This window comes from Mus caroli, unplaced genomic scaffold, assembly GCF_978045245.1.
Source record: "Mus caroli unplaced genomic scaffold, Mus_caroli_1 scaffold_4, whole genome shotgun sequence".
Taxonomy (NCBI): domain Eukaryota; kingdom Metazoa; phylum Chordata; class Mammalia; order Rodentia; family Muridae; genus Mus; species Mus caroli.
Window position 1 is genome coordinate 70,295,164 of NW_028227259.1, and position 18,441 is coordinate 70,313,604.

Below are 18,441 nucleotides of genomic sequence, written 5' to 3' on the forward strand. Positions count from 1 at the left end.
ATTTTGACTGATGATATAAACACCTTGAGATCATTCTGCACTGGTCTGTTCTACCCTCCCTATTTGTTATATCTATAAGGCTTTTGTTCCTCCTTAAGGGTTTCCCCAACTCTGTCCTTGATATATTTTGCAATTTCTTCTAGTTTTAATATCTAAATTCTGTTTAGTCTAAAAGTACTCCAACTCCCCCTCCTATTTGGGGGGGGGCAGAAAAATAGACTCAGTAAAATCACAGCAGAGAGTTCTTCAAATCTAGGAAGAAGATATAAGCATCTGGACACAGAGGCATTGAGGACATTAGCACATGTAAAATAAAATAAATCTAAAAAAAAATCATGTAAGTAAAAACATGAGGGGACTAACTATGAAGGAAATTCATTCCGAGACGTATTCATTAGTGCTCACCTCCTAGGGACAGAGAGCCCTGAGGTCACTTACGTGGTTATTCTGGAGATTGTCCAGCAACGACGGGTCATTAAAGGTTTTTTCATCTCCAAAGTGTGAGCTCTGCCTAAAGGGAAAAACAAAGCAAAGTTGGTTCACTTGTATAGGCCTAACTCACTCACTGCTAGCGATGAGTGATTGCTCTCAAGCCATTCCAATAACTGATCTATTCCTTAATTCAGGCCAGACTGGAAGGGACCTATGTTCTTTTCAGTTCCATCTCCAAACTCAACACACAGTCTAGTGCAGTAGTGACTAACATGTGGGTTGTGACCCTTTGAGAGGTCCAACAGCCCTTTCACAGGGGCCACGCATTAGATAGCCTGAATATCAGATATTTACACAGTGGCAAAATGACAGTTATGAAGTATCAAGAAAAGTAATTTTATCGTTGGAGGGGTCACCGTAATGTAAGGAGCTGTATAAAATCATTGCAGCATTACGAAGGTTGAGAGCCACTTAGTCTAGTTATCTTTCCCCAGGAAGAGCTGTACAGCAGGTTCCTCTAGGTAAAGATTGGAAGGCAGACTGTCCTCCAGATTCGTGCCCCTCTAACAACAGGCCTGTGGCTAGCCAGTCACTCTTAGACCTTGCTTAACCTCTAATTTCTGCTATTCCCAGCCTTTCTGACTATAATATAGTCCAGTCATTCTCCCATGACCACGTATGCTCCTGTCTCAGGTCCCTGGAGAGATGAGATTTCTTCTTGTATTCTAGAATTAGTTTTTGCTTATTGCATAGCTTCGGGGTGGGGTAAAGTCTAGATCCAAGACTGATGTAGCCCGTGGGTGGTTACTTTTGGTTCTCACATGCTACAGTGTTATAATGTGACCTCGGTCCTCCAACTCCATAGCTCTCCCTTCTTAGCAGACGGGAAGCTCATACACCCTGCTCTTGGGCAGCCTGGAGCCATTCTCATTCACTCTCTGGTGAGACATCCACAAGGCTCTCTGCATTTCATTCTTTACATCCCTCGATCTCCTACTGGCATTTTCCACAAAGTGGCTTGCTCCTTTTGCCTTCCAAAAGTCAGGAGTGTGTTTCAGAACTTGGACCACTAGGTGGCAGGTCCTCCCTTCACACTCTGCTCCAGCCCAGTTTGCTCTGGCTCATAAACCTTTCCAAATGGAATAGGTTTTGAAAGGAGACTTTTTGGCATTCTTCCCTTAAGTTGGTCCAAGGAATGAACCCATGAGGGACCACAGGGCAAGAGCTCTCCAGCCACAGTGAGATTACTGCTGGTATAGATGATGCTGCCAGGCTAAATGGTACAAAACCGTAGAGCACGGCTAATCATTGTCCTATAAGGTCTGGACTGATTCTTGGCTTTTAACAAAGCAGTGTGATCTGACTGCTGGGGCCAGAAAGTCCTTCAGCTGAGGATACATTTGAACACAGAAAGCTGCATAATAATTACCTTATGGCAACTATCACAGAGAAGCTGAGTCCCAGCTCTGGGAGAACTCATCTTTCTATTCAAATGATTCAGGTTTTTAAATGACAAAAATCTCAGTCCCAGGAGAAAGGTGTATTTTTCTCTCTTTAATACTTCCATGACTAGTGTGGATTAAAACAACACCCCACCGGTCTTGGAGTCTCTTCTGGTTTGGAGGCCGGGTGAACCGGAGCCAATGACACATGCTCCCCGAGATATTGTGTGACAGACTGGATGTAAAGAAAGAGCAGTTGAGAGCATTTATACAATGTGTCGGCCTGGACAAGCTCACCGCCCACTGTACGGCACCCGTGTAGAGGCTGGCTTCCTGATCCGTGCCACATCTCCCGGACAACCTGAGACAGAGCTCCTTTGGTAGCTCAAGTCATTTTTCTGAGGCAATGAACACGGTTGTACAAAGCCTGTTTGCTCAGCATCCTCTCTGACTCAGGGGCTGATCTCTTCCCTAACCTAGTGGACCTGCCTCAGCTTAAGGGCTTCTGGCCCCAGCAGTCAGAGAACTGTTTTTTTTAAAAGAGTCTGTACCTCTAGGGTTTTTTAAGGTCCTGTTCATTGGTAGTCAAAACTGCTTGCTGGTAGATTTAATTTTTTTAGTAATGAGTTTGTTACTCAGAGTAGTTAAGTCCGAGAATTTGAATGGGTGATTAAATGCGCTGTTTTGGCTAGATAATGGTTGGTTTTGATCAAAGTAAATGAGACTCAGTTTCCTGGGTGACTGCAAGTATTTCTGAAAGCAATTACAAAAGAGGAGTTCTAAAATGCTGTGTGAGAGTCTGCACTGCTGAAGAGCGAGCCTGCCAAGGGGACTCCTTTGAAGACTGACGCTAATGTAGATGGGTTAGCTCTCATTATTCTAAGGGCATGCCTGGAAGAATGCTCTACCCAGCCTACCTTCTACAGCAGAATAAATAAATGCCACCCATGCCACACATAATTATAGGCTAGGTAAAATGAGAAAATAACCAAGCAGAAAAGAGAAACTCGTCCAACCTGCAGAGACTATAATAATACAAAAAAAAAAAAAAACCACTGAAAGACTGCAGGGCCAGCTCTAAGGCAAGCTCTCTGTCACCCCACTGTCATCTACTTGAAAAACAACAAGAATATAACGTGTGACTGTTTCAAGAAGAAAAAACAAACGTATCTACTTAGATTTGCTTCAGAATAATAAGGGTAGAAAGGCACAGGAGGGATAAGGGTGACCCGGGACATAGCCTGTTAAAATAACTCATGGGGACATTTATTCGTTCTGCTTATATTTAAACTTTCCAAAATAAGTTATTTTTAAAAGAGAAAATGATTATGAATATTTATGGTTTTTGAAAGTAATCATGTGATACCTTATAATTACATGGATGTTTTCTCTCTAGTCCTTCCAATATTGATACTATCAATTTAGATAATGGTTTTTAATAGAAAGGAATTGGTCTCCAAGTCTCCACGTTTGTTTATGGTTCTTGGCAACAACAGGAAAACAGTGCCAATTCTGGAGTTAGTAGCTATGCACTGGGAAGTCATAATCTAGACAAATCACTTATATTAATATATTTTTTTAGATATTTTCAGCTATTGCACAGTCTTTAATGCCAAGAGTATATTTGAAAGGGTCTTTAGAATGGACCAAATACAAACACAAAATTTTCACATGTGGATTTTCTTGACATTTTTGTGGTGAGTGCCATTTCAAGCAGGACAATTAAACAGATAGCTACAGGCTTGCTACGTGGCATTCAGTCAACTTCACATTGCCAGACAAAGCTGCCAAGCAGCTATTGAGATGACTTCTGGAGTTCCGGAGAGGGTCTTCCATTAGTCTCTCCTCCTGCAGCAGTAGCATAGAGCCACTGTCACGTATGCAGAGCACAGGGCTCCACCACGGCCACAGTTGATCTTGGTTTTCTCAGCAACATAAAACCAATTAGATGAGGCCAGGCAAAGGCCAGGCCCTTGGAAGTATGGAGTCTTGTATGCGCTTCTGAGTTAGGGTTCCTCAACTCAGTCAAATGGTAGATGTTCCATTTGCCTCTCCTTAACAACCTCAGCAATTGAACTGAAATAAAATCAGTTAGAAAAAGTATTAAGGGAATCGAGAAGGGCTTGAAATGCGAAGCTATCCCCTGCTCCAAAAGAAACACAAGTCCTTCGAGTCTACAGACTTGTGACGGCGCTAACACACCTTTCATCATCAGGCTAAGCCAGGATTACCTCTGTCTCGCACCCATGTCCGCCGGCTGTGTTCTTGGGGAGACCACTTACAGGCTTCTCTCTATAAAATCTATCAACTTGAAAATGATCATGTCAGATAGATGGGGCAGACTGAGAGCCACCAGCACTAGCCTTCTAGTTAGGGCTTAGTTAATCGTCAAAGTTTCCTACTAATTTAACGGCTAATGGTGGTCAGAGTCTTCCAATAAGTCTACTCAGGTAGTTAGTGACTTGTGTGAAGGACAGGTCAGGGTCTAAACATTGATGGTCAGAGTCCAAAGCTCACATGCATGGCCACTCCACATAACCCTACACAGAACCTCAAAAAAAAAACAAAAACAAAAACAAACAAACAAACAAACAAAAACCCTGTATCTTTACCGTTGCAAACCTACAGGTGTAGACAGAGACCCCCCCCCCCCCAAGTATACAAATAAACAAAGCGCCTTTTCCATAAAATGACACTCGTCTTTCCTGGTGCACTTTTAGACTCAATGGCAGAGTGAAAATACATAATTTATGAAAAAGCTGGTATATTTCATTTGAACTTAGATTTTTTTCCCCCAAAAGATACTATCTGAAAAAAAAAAATCACTTATGAGCAAGATAAATGACATAACTCCTTTTCCAACAGTGGTTAGTGCCATGAAACAACCTCTGCTCAAAGTCTAATGTTTTAAATGATCTGGGAAAATAATATGAGACTTTGGAGAAAACCACAGCGAGGCTAAGAAAAAGGAATCATGTCTCTTAGAGAGATATGTGTATCAATTCTACAGTACTTAATGGTATTAAAATTGGTCAGACTGTCCTATAGACAAGCGGCATATAAAGATGCATAGGTGTTTAAAAAAAGGCAGGCAGGGTTTATTTAGATAACATCTGACCTGGGTCAAAGAGTATCCACAGTAAAAGCTTTAATTACAGAGTTGTGGGACCAGATAAGTAGGAATGTAGGCAAGGCTAAGGCAAGCAATGATAAAATGCTCATCTGCTGGCTGGGTTCTTGGGGAGACGACGTTGAGTGATATGAAGAGCCAAATGACTGTGATAGGTGTCAGAATGTGTAGGACTCCTTGAAATGAGCACTGTTGGTGGCACCGGTCACATGAGTCAAACAGCTGCCTCCGTAATCCTGGGTGCTATGAGGCTTACTGAAACCTCTCATCAAATCCCCACTTTACTGAAATAAACCCCAAGAAGGCTGAAAACTTATTCTGTAACTGGAGTTCAATGGATAGTGGAAATATAACTTAGTCATAAAGCATATGAGGTCCAGATAAATAGAAGTCTTATTTTCAAAATCACTAGCTTTAAAGAAACTATAATTTTTCAAATTTTATTTGCCACAAGATCATGACAAATCATACAAGTAACAAAATACACTAAATTCCCCTAGATAAAAATGCAAATACATGGCTGAAAGGATTTTAATGTAAAACAAAACAAAAGAAAAAAGCTTCCCATAGGGGTGAAATTAAATTTATACTATGCTATTTTTAATAAATCTACGATGAATGAACATTTACTGATAAGTTATAGGAAGTCTAGTTCTAGAACACTTTTGCCTTACATTTAAAGGTCTTCATCTTATAGCCTTTGTAGAGACACATAGAAATAATGAACAATGTAAAAGGAAACCTGTACCACTTGGGCCTGTAACTGCATTATCTGGTCCATGGCCGCGTTATCCGCACAGTGGCAGAAGGGGGCAGTGCTGAGCTAAAAAAACATAAGCAAGCTTTAATTGCTGCAGCAGATTTTCCTGCCCAGGCACTTTGGAATCGATCCCTACTGCCTTATAGATAAATAATATAAGACCCCAGCAATCCTTAAAGCTTTAGAATATGTTTATAAGGGCTTTTGATAGAAAAATCAAGGATACTCTGAGTTTAATACCCAGTACAGAGCATCATCACCCAACACCTGTGAAGATGGCTCCCAGAGACCAGAAAAGCCTGTTTACAAAGCAATACATCAGAAGCTTTCAAAGAGATCAGTGGAAGTACCACGTAGCTTACCATTCATCGGGCGAGCACCCATAATCCTCAGGTTCAGGGACATGGCTTCAGGAGGAGGGACAGAAAGAGAGGGAAAAATAATCACAGAAAGGCTGGAAACATAAAACCATGGAGAAGGAGAGCTGAGAGGCGGGTTTCTAGAAAGTTAAGAAGATGAACATTTAGTTGGATCTGGGAGAATGGCAGTTAGTACAGGGAGGAGAACATGAGGATTTATGGTAACCAAGTGGATTTACAAAGGTCCCCTGTACCCCAGAATTGAACGGTGCATAGAGGTCAAAATTTAGTATTGAATATGTTTAAATTTAGCTGTTGAAACATATGCTATAGAGCCAGTAGGAAGTGCATTATTTATATTTATAACTATAACAATGTGTTTCAATGACACATACATGCTAGTCACGTCGGGCACAGTCACACATTAAAAAACATCTGTTGTATAATTTTCAGGAAGCTTTGACTGACTTGACACAATAACTTCCTAAGAGGGTAATGGGAGTAAAAGTTAACTGTATTTGTTTGATTAAATGGAGCCACCGATATTTAAAATGGTCCACCCATCAAATATTTTTTAATCTTTTTTTAAAAAGATTTATTTTATTATTATATGTAAGTACACTGTAGTTGTCTTCAGACACACCAGAAGAGGGCATCAGATCTCATTACGGGTGGTTGTGAGCCACCATGTGGTTGCTGGGATTTGAACTCAGGACCTTTGGAAGAGCAGTCAGTGCTCTGCTCTTACCCACTGAGCCATCTCACCAGCCCACTTTTTAATCTTTAAAAAAAAAAGTCTTCTATCCATACTTTGATTTTATCCACTAGCTCATGGAAACATGGGGAAGGACCCCTTGGCATAGTTCATGACACCCAACATACATATCAGCATAGATTCTCTTATTTCCTGATTCTTTCGTTACATATGATAATTTAGTACTTTCACTTTCATTTAGACTATTTTACGAAGGAAGAGTGTAAAATGGTGAGATTGTTTTCTTTTTTTTCGATAAGTATAATAAGCAGCTCAAAAATAAATAAATAAATAAATAAACAAAAAAGAAGTCATTAACATCCCAAATGACTGCCTGCTCTTTTAACCTTGTCACGACACAGTAAGTTTTCCCCAGGGATAAACAGCAATCATAGCAAAAGGGATCCCTAAAGCTACTCCTCCCTGCCAAAGGCTTGTGTTTACTGTTTTAAGAGGAAGGACTCACCCAGACCATCTTAGGCTAGATTCCTATGAAAGGGGCTAGCCTGTGGCAATGCACTGTGGAAATGGGCTGCAGCCCCCCAGGGACTATCATTTATGATATCTTTAAGGTTTGGGCCCCAACTCCTGGACTGCACAGAATGGCAGTCAGCAATGTCTCTGGAAGAGTTAGTAACTGTCCAAGCAATGAACACTGCAAGAAGGCCCCGCCAGCTTGCACTGGTACTGGGTCCCTGCTCACTGTTTCACACCAGCACTGGACCTAACGCTTCCAAAATCCTGAGGCTTAACCTCTATGGAACACAAGGGCCACAGTGCCTTCCCCGGAGCCTGGTGCAGCCCTGGCAGGATTGAAGTACCACCGTTCATTCAGAGGGTGGTGGGCAGCAGGTGACTTGTTTCCATGAGTTTCTATGACTGCAGCTTGGCAGCTCTTGTGTTGGGCAGCTATCTGGCTACTGGCCCAGGGGCAAGGCATGCCAGTGTAGTCATAGCTGTCTGGGGAGTTCATTTAAACTCCTTCTCAGATCTGGGCTCAAGGATCACTCTGTCAGAACCCTCCCTTGACCTTATTCATTAGATAACCTCACACCATCTGAGGCTCACACTGATTCTTGCCTCCTATTAGGACTACTGTTGTATTATAATTAATTAATATCTATTAACCCCAGTTAGGCTGTGAACTCTGAGTGGGAACCATGAAAACTCTGCTTGACTGGGCTTCTACTACCTAACCAAGAGCCAGCTGCAGGAAGCCGGCTTCTTCTCTTATAAGCAAATGACAGGTCAAGGTTGGCCACCAGACACACCTACTGGCTGTAATCTAGTCCTTGGGGCTAGGCCTATGGTAACCGTGAAGATTTTCCTGACGAGTCTCTCCTCGGGTTTGTAGGATTAGTCATCTCCCCCCAAACATACATATTTGTAACAAAACCTGCCCTGTAAAATATTGACATTCTGTAGTAAGTCTGGACATGGAATCTTCATTTGTTTTCACTAATCAAATGTCTGGTCCCACGAAATAAAAATAAAATAACAATGACAAAAAGAGTCATTCACATTGCTTAGTAGACTGTTTTTCTGCCCCAGAGCTAGTATAGACTAAATTGCTGACTGCTTTTTAGCCCCAGACTAAATTGCAGACAATCAGGATATAAGGAAACTGCTTCAAATCTTCATGGCATTGAGAACTCCAGCCAGTGAACAGAGAAGTTCTTATCTATTGCAGATATGCAACTGATTATAATAAACACAGGCATTTCCATAGGGTAACCTGTTACACTGAGATTCCCCTAAAGGTTTATAGTGTAATTTCTAGTTTGTAGCAAGATGAATTGATAAATATAACTTTATTTATATTTAATTACAACTTCCCCATAAGATGATCTAAGGTTAAAAACAAAAACAAAAACAAACAAACAAACCAGTAAGTTTAAACAGAGGCATTCCTACCACAAAATTGATTTCTGTGAAATAGTCACTGCTAACTTTCTCTGAATTTCGTTGTCTGTCATGAAATTCAAAAAGGAAAAGTCTGAGGCAAAGCTTAAGTGAATTGAGAGATACTTTGTTAAAATGAAATTCTGAATGAAGCATTGGTGTTAAACACCTATCCCTATGATATCACCTGATATAGAAAACTAATGGAAACTCTACTATTGGGACCTAAGAGATTGTCTGGTTTTCCTCTTTATTGAGTCCCTCAGAGCTAAGCACATCTGAAAGGGAATTGTTGAAGGTCACATGAGGACATCTAAGACTCCATTTGTAAACAAAGCCTGCCGTGTAAACTACTGACAGACTGTGGTCAGTAAGGACACAGCTTGTTTGTAAGAACCTTCGTTTGTTTATAATGATCAAATGTCTGGTCCCACAAAATAAAAATAAAGTAACACTAACTAAAGGAGTCATCCGGGTTGTTTAATAGACTGTCGATAAGGTAGAACTTATACCTTATCTCTTCACTTCATTCTTAGGGAATGTTCTCACCAAGACTGCCATTTCTTTGACCATCTAACTGACAGGACAGGCATCTGCTCAAAGCCATCCTGTCCTCACACACTTGTGCTTTAAGGAGTTATCAACAGACCAGGGAAGAGTTCTGCTTCTGCACATGTGGCCGGGGGCAATTAAGAGCCTGCTTTTAGCCTATGAAAAACCCATAATGAGGAGCCTTTACTATCTCTGGACTAACTGAGTGTAGATTGTGTAAGCACTTGATGTCAAAGAAAGTGACTATGATTCCCCTGCGCCAGGAACAAGTCTGGGGAGACTCGGGGAGAGCAATTTTATCCAAAAAGAGGCTTCAGATAAAGAAACAAAACAACAAAACAAAAAATCAAACCAAACAAACCCAGCAAACTTGAAAGTCAGTGTTCCTCTTAAAACTTTACAGTCATCCAATCAGCTGTATCCACAGGCTAAAGCCATTTTGAATCAAACTCTCTCCTGGCCTAAAGAGCAAACATATCTGTCTCCACTCCTGTTTGCAGACAGTGTATTAATAATAAATTTAGTTGAAGATATTTTCAGCAATTAATGTTCCTTTCCTCCTGACTTACTGCTTAAAGCTAGAGTATGAATGAAAACAGTGGATGCAAGTTGGACCCACGGATTTACTTGCCTCTCTGAGGTGAGGAGAAATGCAAAATTTGCTGATAAGGTCTGGGCCTTTCGGTCAGAAGGAACAGGTCTCTGAATGATTTAGGTATGCATGCCTATAATGAGAAGTAAACTAAACAGATTCCACACCCAATCTGAAGGACACTGCTCTCCAGATTGAAGATATCCTTGTCCTCCCTTCATCCCATCACCAGAATTTTACACTGTTCTGTGACTGCAAAGAGGAGACACGACGAAAGATAAGACGGGGCTGGGGGTGTCATCAAAGCAATGGCAGTGCTGCTTAAGACCTGACTGAGGCCTCTTCCTATGTTTCTTCTCACATATATACTGCACCCTAACCTAGGGCAGAATAAAGGGAAATGGTTTGTCCTTAGCACCAGGCCCAGATGGTGATCATCCCTCGCCCTAAGCCCTGGGAGGCCATCAGTCAGTCTCTACCTGATATCACCATCCAAGGAAAGCAAGAGCAACTGCAAAATACACAATCCATCCATGCAGAGGTAAAAGGAGACACTTTCTAGATTCAAAAGGCAAAACCCAAACTCTCACAAAACCCAAACCTTGCCCCCCAAAATTCCAACTCTTCCGAGTGGATGGGATCACATGTGCATTTCATACGCCAAGATAAGGGGAAGCGCTCACCCATAGGCCACGCCTGCGATGGTGCACTTCTTGAACTGCATCACATTGCATGTCAGGGTTCCAGTTTTGTCAGAAAATATGTATTTAACCTACAAACAAGTTTTAAATCCTCATTAATATTTCAAGGCTTTTAAAGGTCTATCTGGGGTCCTAATGCATATCAACTAAGTGCTCTACCTATGAGTTAGATCCATCCTGCTCAGAGAATCTTTTAGAGAGGAAAGAAAAGGTACTTAAAATATGCTTTCTTTCTTTTTGTTGTTAAAGATTTATTTATTTATTATATGTAAGTACACAGTAGCTGTCTTTAGACACTCCAGAAGAGGGCTTCAGATGGTTGTGAACCAACATGTGGTTGCTGGGATTTGAACTCAGAACCTTTGGAAGAGCAGTCAGCGCTCTTAACTACTGAGCCATCTCACCAACCCCCAAATTACGCTTTCTTTAAAAGTCAACTTTGTTCTTCTGTGGTGTATATTGGTGCAGATTAGAAAACCTAGAGTCATAGAGAAATTTACTTCACAATATTCTGAATTTCTTCAGAACATTTCATTACTGTTTTCAGACATACACAGTTCTAGGGACTCTCCAGCATATCTCAAAATAGCAAGCATCACGATATTCTGAATTTCTTCAGAACGTTTCATTACTGTTTTCAGACATACACAGTTCTAGGGACTCTCCAGCATATTTCAATATAGCAAGCAATTCGAGGGTTGGCAAATAGCTTGTGCAGCTCACTTCAGGTACCATCTAGCTTGGGAAGGGGCAGTACAGTCTGTCCTGAATGCAATTTGAACAGCAAGAGTTGGAAAGTGGAGGAAGGGAAAACAAAAATCCTTTTTCAGCTGGCATCCATGAATGGATTATAAACACACATCTGCAGTCACATGTCACCCAAGGATGCTTTAGTTAATGAAGGATGCACATAGGATGTGGATACCATAAAACTGTATCGAGTGTCTAATGAAGTCATAGCCGTTAGCTCTGTGGAAGTGCATTTTATGTTGTCTACATAATGATGATGTCACCTGACAGTCCTCAGATGCATCCCGGAGAAGTGATGGAAGGCTGTATATATTAACAAAATATCAGTTATAATTCTCATTTCTATTTAACTATTTGACTAATCCAAATTCCTATTTGACTAGATTCATACAATATAATATGAATGTTTCCTTCCTTCTGGATAAAAGTTGTGAACAATTCCATTGCTGCTCCTATAACTCAAAGGCAGTCAATATTTAATAGCTAATCAGGCTACCTACTAAGAACTAGGCTTGCATAGTATCTCACCTTGAAAGAAAAATCTGCTTTAATGTTGGAAAACCCCACTATGAAACATGAACACTGTGTGCCATGCATCAACAAATGTATTTACGTGCACAATAGTATTATTTGTATTTGAATACAAACAATGAAAAGTGAGGAGATGCTACTTCATCTGCAGGCACCACATAAGGCAGAAATGGCGACAAATCTCACTGCTGATTGACCACGTGTAAGTAAGAGCTTACCTGGCCAAGTTCCTCATTCAGATTCGATGTCCGAGCCATTGCTGCGGTGTCTGTGGGCTCATAATGCATGTCAAGATCCTACAAAGAAGCAAGTGACATCAGTGAGCACAAGGGTCTGGGGGACTGGTTTTTGCACTTTTCACAAGTCACCATTTGCTTATGGAGTTCTGTGTAACCACTCTAGGTCCCTGCTATCTCTACGTGATTCTGTGTGACTGTCCCGAAAATATGCAGCATGGAATGGTTCCCTTTAGTTAGGAGAGGAGAGTATGGCAGTGAGCGCTTGTCTATAGAGGGTAAGATAGTCTGTTTACTTCCACTCTTCAGTCCCAGGAAGGTAGCCTCCTGTCAGGGCTAAGTTACGCAATACACACACGAAGTGATCTCTAGAAGGAGGTGCAGCGACTGGTTAGTGATCTTTGCTAGAAAACCAACTAATTTTTTTTCATAGTTAACTCTTCAAGCAACATGAAAAGTTATCTAAGAGACCACGTCTGGTTGGACTCCCCCAGGCTGTTTCTTTCAGTACAGATATTTGACAGTCAACCCCGAATGGAATAGTTTTATATTTCTTTGTACTTGCTTTGCTCCCAATAGCCAGCCATGATCTGCTCCTATTATCCGGCCCCATTATCTGACATTTTTTATAGTAGAATACTTTATTAAGTCAGGGCTGTAGTTTATTGAGTTTCACATCTCTCCTATCTGTGCTCTGACCAGTATCCTCTCTGGACTAGGCTTTTGAGTTTACATGCCGTGTTGGAAAACAGACATTTGTCAGGTGAGTTGAGAGACAAGAAGAGAGGGCTCACACAGAGATCAATCTGGAAACTATGAAATGAAGACCAGCTAGAGAAGAGGAGGGGGTCTAAATCAGAGGGGCCGATATGACTTAGAACAGGTGTGATGGAACAGCTGAGGTTAGACATTTTCAAAGCCATTCTCAGAAATCCATACTGCATAACAGAACAACTGTCTAGAACTAGAATCCAGGAGACAGTTACCAGCCCCTTCCATGCAGGGAGGAAGCTGGCTAGTCAGGGCCATCACCAAGTCTACTAGTTAGGAGGATGGTTGAAAAGCAAGAGCTTGCCAGGGTTATTTAACACTACCATTATGTAATTATTGGAAACAAATTCTACTTTTTGAAAATCTACATTAAAAAATAAGAACCTGGGTTGCCATTTGGTCTTCGAGGGACATTTATCTTATTGTATCTGTGAATGAGAGTCCTTCATGAACTTAAATTTATCTGTACATACGGCTCAATTATTCAGGCCACATTCCTGTGTGAAAGTAAACTCTGCTTGCTGCTCCTCTCATTGTCCCGAATTCCACTCATCTTTTACCAAAGAAAAGGCCTGGCATTCTAGAGAGATCAGTCACCACACGAAGATATTGACCAGCTGCAAAAGTATCTGTGCTTATATTTTTAAAATCCCAATACCGTTCCTTTCTTTTTTTTTTTTTATTTTTTTTATATTTTTATTACATATTTTCCTCAATTACATTTCCAATACTATCCCAAAAGTCCCCCATAGCGCCCCCCACTTCCCTACCCACCCATTCCCATTCTTTTGGCCCTGGCATTCCCCTATATTGGGGCATATAAAGTTTGCAAGTCCAATGGGCCTCTCTTTCCATTGATGGCCGACTAGGCCATCTTTCGATACATATGCAGCTAGAGACAAGAGCTCCAGGGTTCTGGTTAGTACATTATGTTGTTCCAACAATAGGGTTGCAGATCCCTTTAGCTCCTTGGGTACTTTCTCTAGCTTCTCCATTGGGAGCCCTGTGATACATCCAATAGCTGACTGTGAACATCCACTCCTGTGTTTGCTAGGCCCCAGCATCATCTCACAAGAGACAGCTATATTTGGGTCCTTTCAGCAAAATCTTGCTAGTGTATGCAATGGTGTCAGCTTTTAGAAGCTGATTATGGGACGGATCCCTGGATACAGCAGTCTCTAAATGGTCCATCCTTTCATCACAGCTACGAACTTTGTCTCTGTAACTCCTTCCCTGGGTGTTTTGTTCCCAATTCTAAGAAGGTGCACAGTGTCCACACTTTGGTCTTCATTCTTCTTGAGTTTCATGCGTTTATCAAATTGTATCTTATATCTTGGGTATCCTAAGTTTTGGGCTAATATCCACTTATCAATGAATACATATTGTGTGAGTTCTTTTGTGATTGTGTTACTTCACTCAAGATGATGCCCTCCAGGTCCATCCATTTGGCTAGGAATTTCATAAATTCATTCTTTTTAATAGCTGAGTAGTACTCCATTGTGTAAATGTACCATAATTTCTGTATCCATTCCTCTGTTGAGGGACATCTGGGTTCTTTCCAGCTTCTGGCTATTATAAATAGGGCTGCTATGAACATAGTGGAGCATGTGTCCTTTTTACCGGTTGGGACATCTTCTGGATATATGCCCAGGAGAGGTATTGCTGGATCCTCCGGTAGTACTATGTCCAATTTTCTGAGGAACCGCCAGACTGATTTCCAGAGTGGTTGTACAAGCTTGCAATCCCACCAACAATGGAGGAGTATTCTTCTTTCTCCACATCCTCGCCAGCATCTGCTGTCACCTGAATTTTTGATCTTAGCCATTCTGACTGGTGTGAGGTGGAATCTCAGGGTTGTTTTGATTTGCATTTCCCTGATGATTAAGGATGTTGAACATTTTTTCAGGTGCTTCTCTGCCATTCGGTATTCCTCAGGTGAGAATTCTTTGTTCAGTTCTGAGCCCCATTTTTTAATGGGGTTATTTGACTTTCTGGAGTCCACCTTCTTGAGTTCTTTATATATATTGGATATTAGTCCCTTATCTGATTTAGGATAGGTGAAGATCCTTTCCCAATCTGTTGGTGGTTTTTTTGTCTTATTGATGGTGTCTTTAGCCTTGCAGAAGCTTTGTAGTTTCATGAGGTCCCACTTGTCAATTCTCGATCTTACAGCACAAGCCATTACTGTTCTATTCAGGAATTTTTCCCCTGTGCCCATATCTTCAAGGCTTTTCCCCACTTTCTCCTCTATAAGTTTCAGTGTCTCTGGTTTTATGTGAAGTTCCTTGATCCACTTAGACTTGACCTTAGTGCAAGGAGATAGGAATGGATCGATTCGCATTCTTCTACATGTTAACAACCAGTTGTGCCAGCACCATTTGTTGAAAATGCTGTCTTTCTTCCACTGGATGTTTTTAGCTCCCTTGTCGAAGATCAAGTGACCATAGGTGTGTGGGTTCATTTCTGGGTCTTCAATTCTATTCCATTGGTCTATTTGTCTGTCACTATACCAGTACCATGCAGTTTTTATCACAATTGCTCTGTAGTAGAGCTTTAGGTCCGGCATGGTGATTCCACCAGAGGTTCTTTTATCCTTGAGAAGAGTTTTTGCTATCCTAGGTTTTTTGTTATTCCAGATGAATTTGCAGATTGCACTTTCTAATTCGTTGAAGAATTGATTTGGAATTTTGATGGGGATTGCATTGAATCTGTAGATTGCTTTTGGCAAGATAGCCATTTTTACAATGTTGATCCTGCCAATCCATGAGCATGGGAGATCTTTCCATCTTCTGAGATCTTCTATAATTTCTTTCTTCAGAGACTTGAAGTTTTTATTATACAGATCTTTCACTTCCTTAGTTAGAGTCACGCCAAGATATTTTATATTATTTGTGACTATTGAGAAGGGTGTTGTTTCCCTAATTTCTTTCTCAGCCTGTTTATTCTTTGTGTAGAGAAAGGCCATTGATTTGTTTGAGTTAATTTTATATCCAGCTACTTCACCGAAGCTGTTTATCAGGCTTAGGAGTTCTCTGGTGGAATTTTTAGGGTCACTTATATATACTATCATATCATCTGCAAAAAGTGATATTTTGACTTCATCTTTTCCAATTTGTATCCCTTTGATCTCCTTTTGTTGTCGAATTGCTCTGGCTAGGACTTCAAGTACAATGTTGAATAGGTATGGAGAAAGTGGACAGCCTTGTCTAGTCCCTGATTTTAGAGGGATTGCTTCAAGCTTCTCACCATTTACTTTGATGTTGGCTACTGGTTTGCTGTAGATTGCTTTTATCATGTTTAGGTATGGGCCTTGAATTCCTGATCTTTCCAAGACTTTTATCATGAATGGGTGTTGGATCTTGTCAAATGCTTTTTCCGCATCTAACGAGATGACCATGTGGTTTTTGTCTTTGAGTTTGTTTATATACTGGATTACGTTGATGGATTTCCGTATATTGAACCATCCCTGCATCCCTGGGATGAAACCTACTTGGTCAGGATGGATGATTGTTTTGATGTGTTCTTGGATTCGGTTAGCAAGAACTTTATTGAGGATTTTTGCATCAATATTCATAAGGGATATTGGTCTGAAGTTTTCTATCTTTGTTGGGTCTTTTTGTGGTTTAGGTATCAGAGTAATTGTGGCTTCATAGAATGAGTTGGGTAGAGTACCTTCTGTTTCTATTTTGTGGAATAGTTTGTGAAGAACTGGGATTAGATCTTCTTTGAAGGTCTGATAGAACTCTGCACTAAACCCATCTGGTCCTGGGCTTTTTTTAGTTGGGAGACTATTAATGACTGCTTCTATTTCTTTGGGGGATATAGGGCTGTTTAGATCATTAACCTGATCTTGATTCAACTTTGGTACCTGGTATCTGTCTAGGAACTTGTCCATTTCATCCAGGTTCTCCAGTTTTGTTGAGTATAGCCTTTGGTAGAAGGATCTGATGGTGTTTTGGATGTCTTCAGGATCTGTTGTTACGTCTCCTTTTTCATTTCTGATTTTGTTAATTAGGATGCTTTCCCTGTGCCCTCTAGTGAGTCTGGCTAAGGGTTTATCTATCTTGTTGATTTTCTCAAAGAACCAGCTCCTTGATTGGTTGATTCTTTGAATAGTTTTTCTTGTTTCCACTTGGTTGATTTCACCCCTGAGTTTGATTATTTCCTGCCGTCTACTCCTCTTGGGTGAATTTGCTTCCTTTTGTTCTAGTGCTTTTAGGTGTGTTGTCAAGCTGCTAATGTGTGCTCTCTCTAGTTTCCTTTTGGAGGCACTCAGAGCTATGAGTTTTCCTCTTAGAAATGCTTTCATTGCGTCCCATAAGTTTGGGTATGTTGTGGCTTCATTTTCATTGAACTCTAAAAAGTCCTTAATTTCTTTCTTTATTCCTTCCTTGACCAAGGTATCATTGAGAAGAGTGTTGTTCAGTTTCCACGTGAAGGTTGGCTTTCTATTATTTATTCTGTTATTGAAGATCAGCCTTAGTCCATGGTGATCTGATAGGATGCATGGGACAATTTCAATATTTTTATATCTGTTGAGGCCTGCTTTGTGACCAATTATGTGGTCAATTTTGGAGAAGGTACCATGAGGTGCTGAGAAGAAGGTATATCCTTTTGTTTTAGGATAGAATGTTCTGTAGATATCTGCCAGATCCATTTGATTCATAATTTCTCTTAGTTTCACTGTGTCCCTGTTTAGTTTCTGTTTCCATGATCTGTCCATTGGTGAAAGTGGTGTGTTGAAGTCTCCCACTATTATTGTATGAGGTGCAATGTGTGCTTTGAGCTTTACTAAAGTTTCTTTAATGAATGTGGCTGCCTTTGTATTTGGAGCATAGATATTCAGGATTGATAGTTCCTCTTGGAGGATTTTACCTTTGATGAGTATGAAGTGTCCCTCCCTGTCTTTTTTAATGACTTTGGGTTGGAAGTCAATCTTATCAGATATTAGAATGGCTACTCCAGCTTGTTTCTTCATGCCATTTGCTTGGAAAATTGTTTTCCAGCCTTTCATTCTGAGGTAGTGTCTATCCTTTTCTCTGAGATGAGTTTCCTGTAAGCAGCAAAATGTTGGGTCTTGTTTGTGTAGCCAGTTTGTTAGTCTATGTCTTTTTATCGGGGAGTTGAGTCCATTGATATTAAGAGATATTAAGGAAAAGTAATTGTTGTTTCCTGTTATTTTTGTTGTTAAAGTTGGCATTTTGTTCTTGTGGCTGTCTTCTTTTAGGTTTGTTGAGGGATTACCTTCTTGTTGTTTCTAGGGCGTGGTTCCTGTCCTTGTATTGGTTTTTTTCTGTTATTATCCTTTGAAGGGCTGGATTCGTGGAGAGATAATGTGTGAATTTGGTTTTGTCGTGGAATACTTTGGTTTCTCCATCTATGTTAATTGAGAGTTTGGCTGGGTATAGTAGCCTGGGCTGGAATTTGTGTTCTTTTAGTGTCTGTATAACATCCGTCCAGGATCTTCTGGCTTTCATAGTCTCTGGTGAAAAATCTGGTGTAATTCTGATAGGCTTGCCTTTATATGTT

At 40.7% G+C, this 18,441-nt stretch overlaps 1 protein-coding gene across 4 annotated transcripts in view; it reads right to left on the reverse strand.

The window, feature by feature from the left end:
• The window catches only part of Atp8a1 (ATPase phospholipid transporting 8A1), a 229,112-nt gene that overhangs the window by 125,662 nt on the left and 85,009 nt on the right, over window positions 1-18,441 (reverse strand). For 2 of the 4 annotated variants that reach the window (XM_021162268.3, XM_021162269.3), the window contains exons 13-16: window positions 12,124-12,201; window positions 10,607-10,695; window positions 6,127-6,171; window positions 439-511 (exon numbers count right to left, since the gene is read on the reverse strand). In XM_021162268.3, the coding sequence (XP_021017927.1) occupies window positions 439-511; window positions 6,127-6,171; window positions 10,607-10,695; window positions 12,124-12,201 (285 nt within the window). The remainder of the gene's footprint in view (window positions 1-438; window positions 512-6,126; window positions 6,172-10,606; window positions 10,696-12,123; window positions 12,202-18,441) is intronic. The other 2 variants (XM_029478096.2, XM_021162270.3) reach the window with 1 other exon arrangement.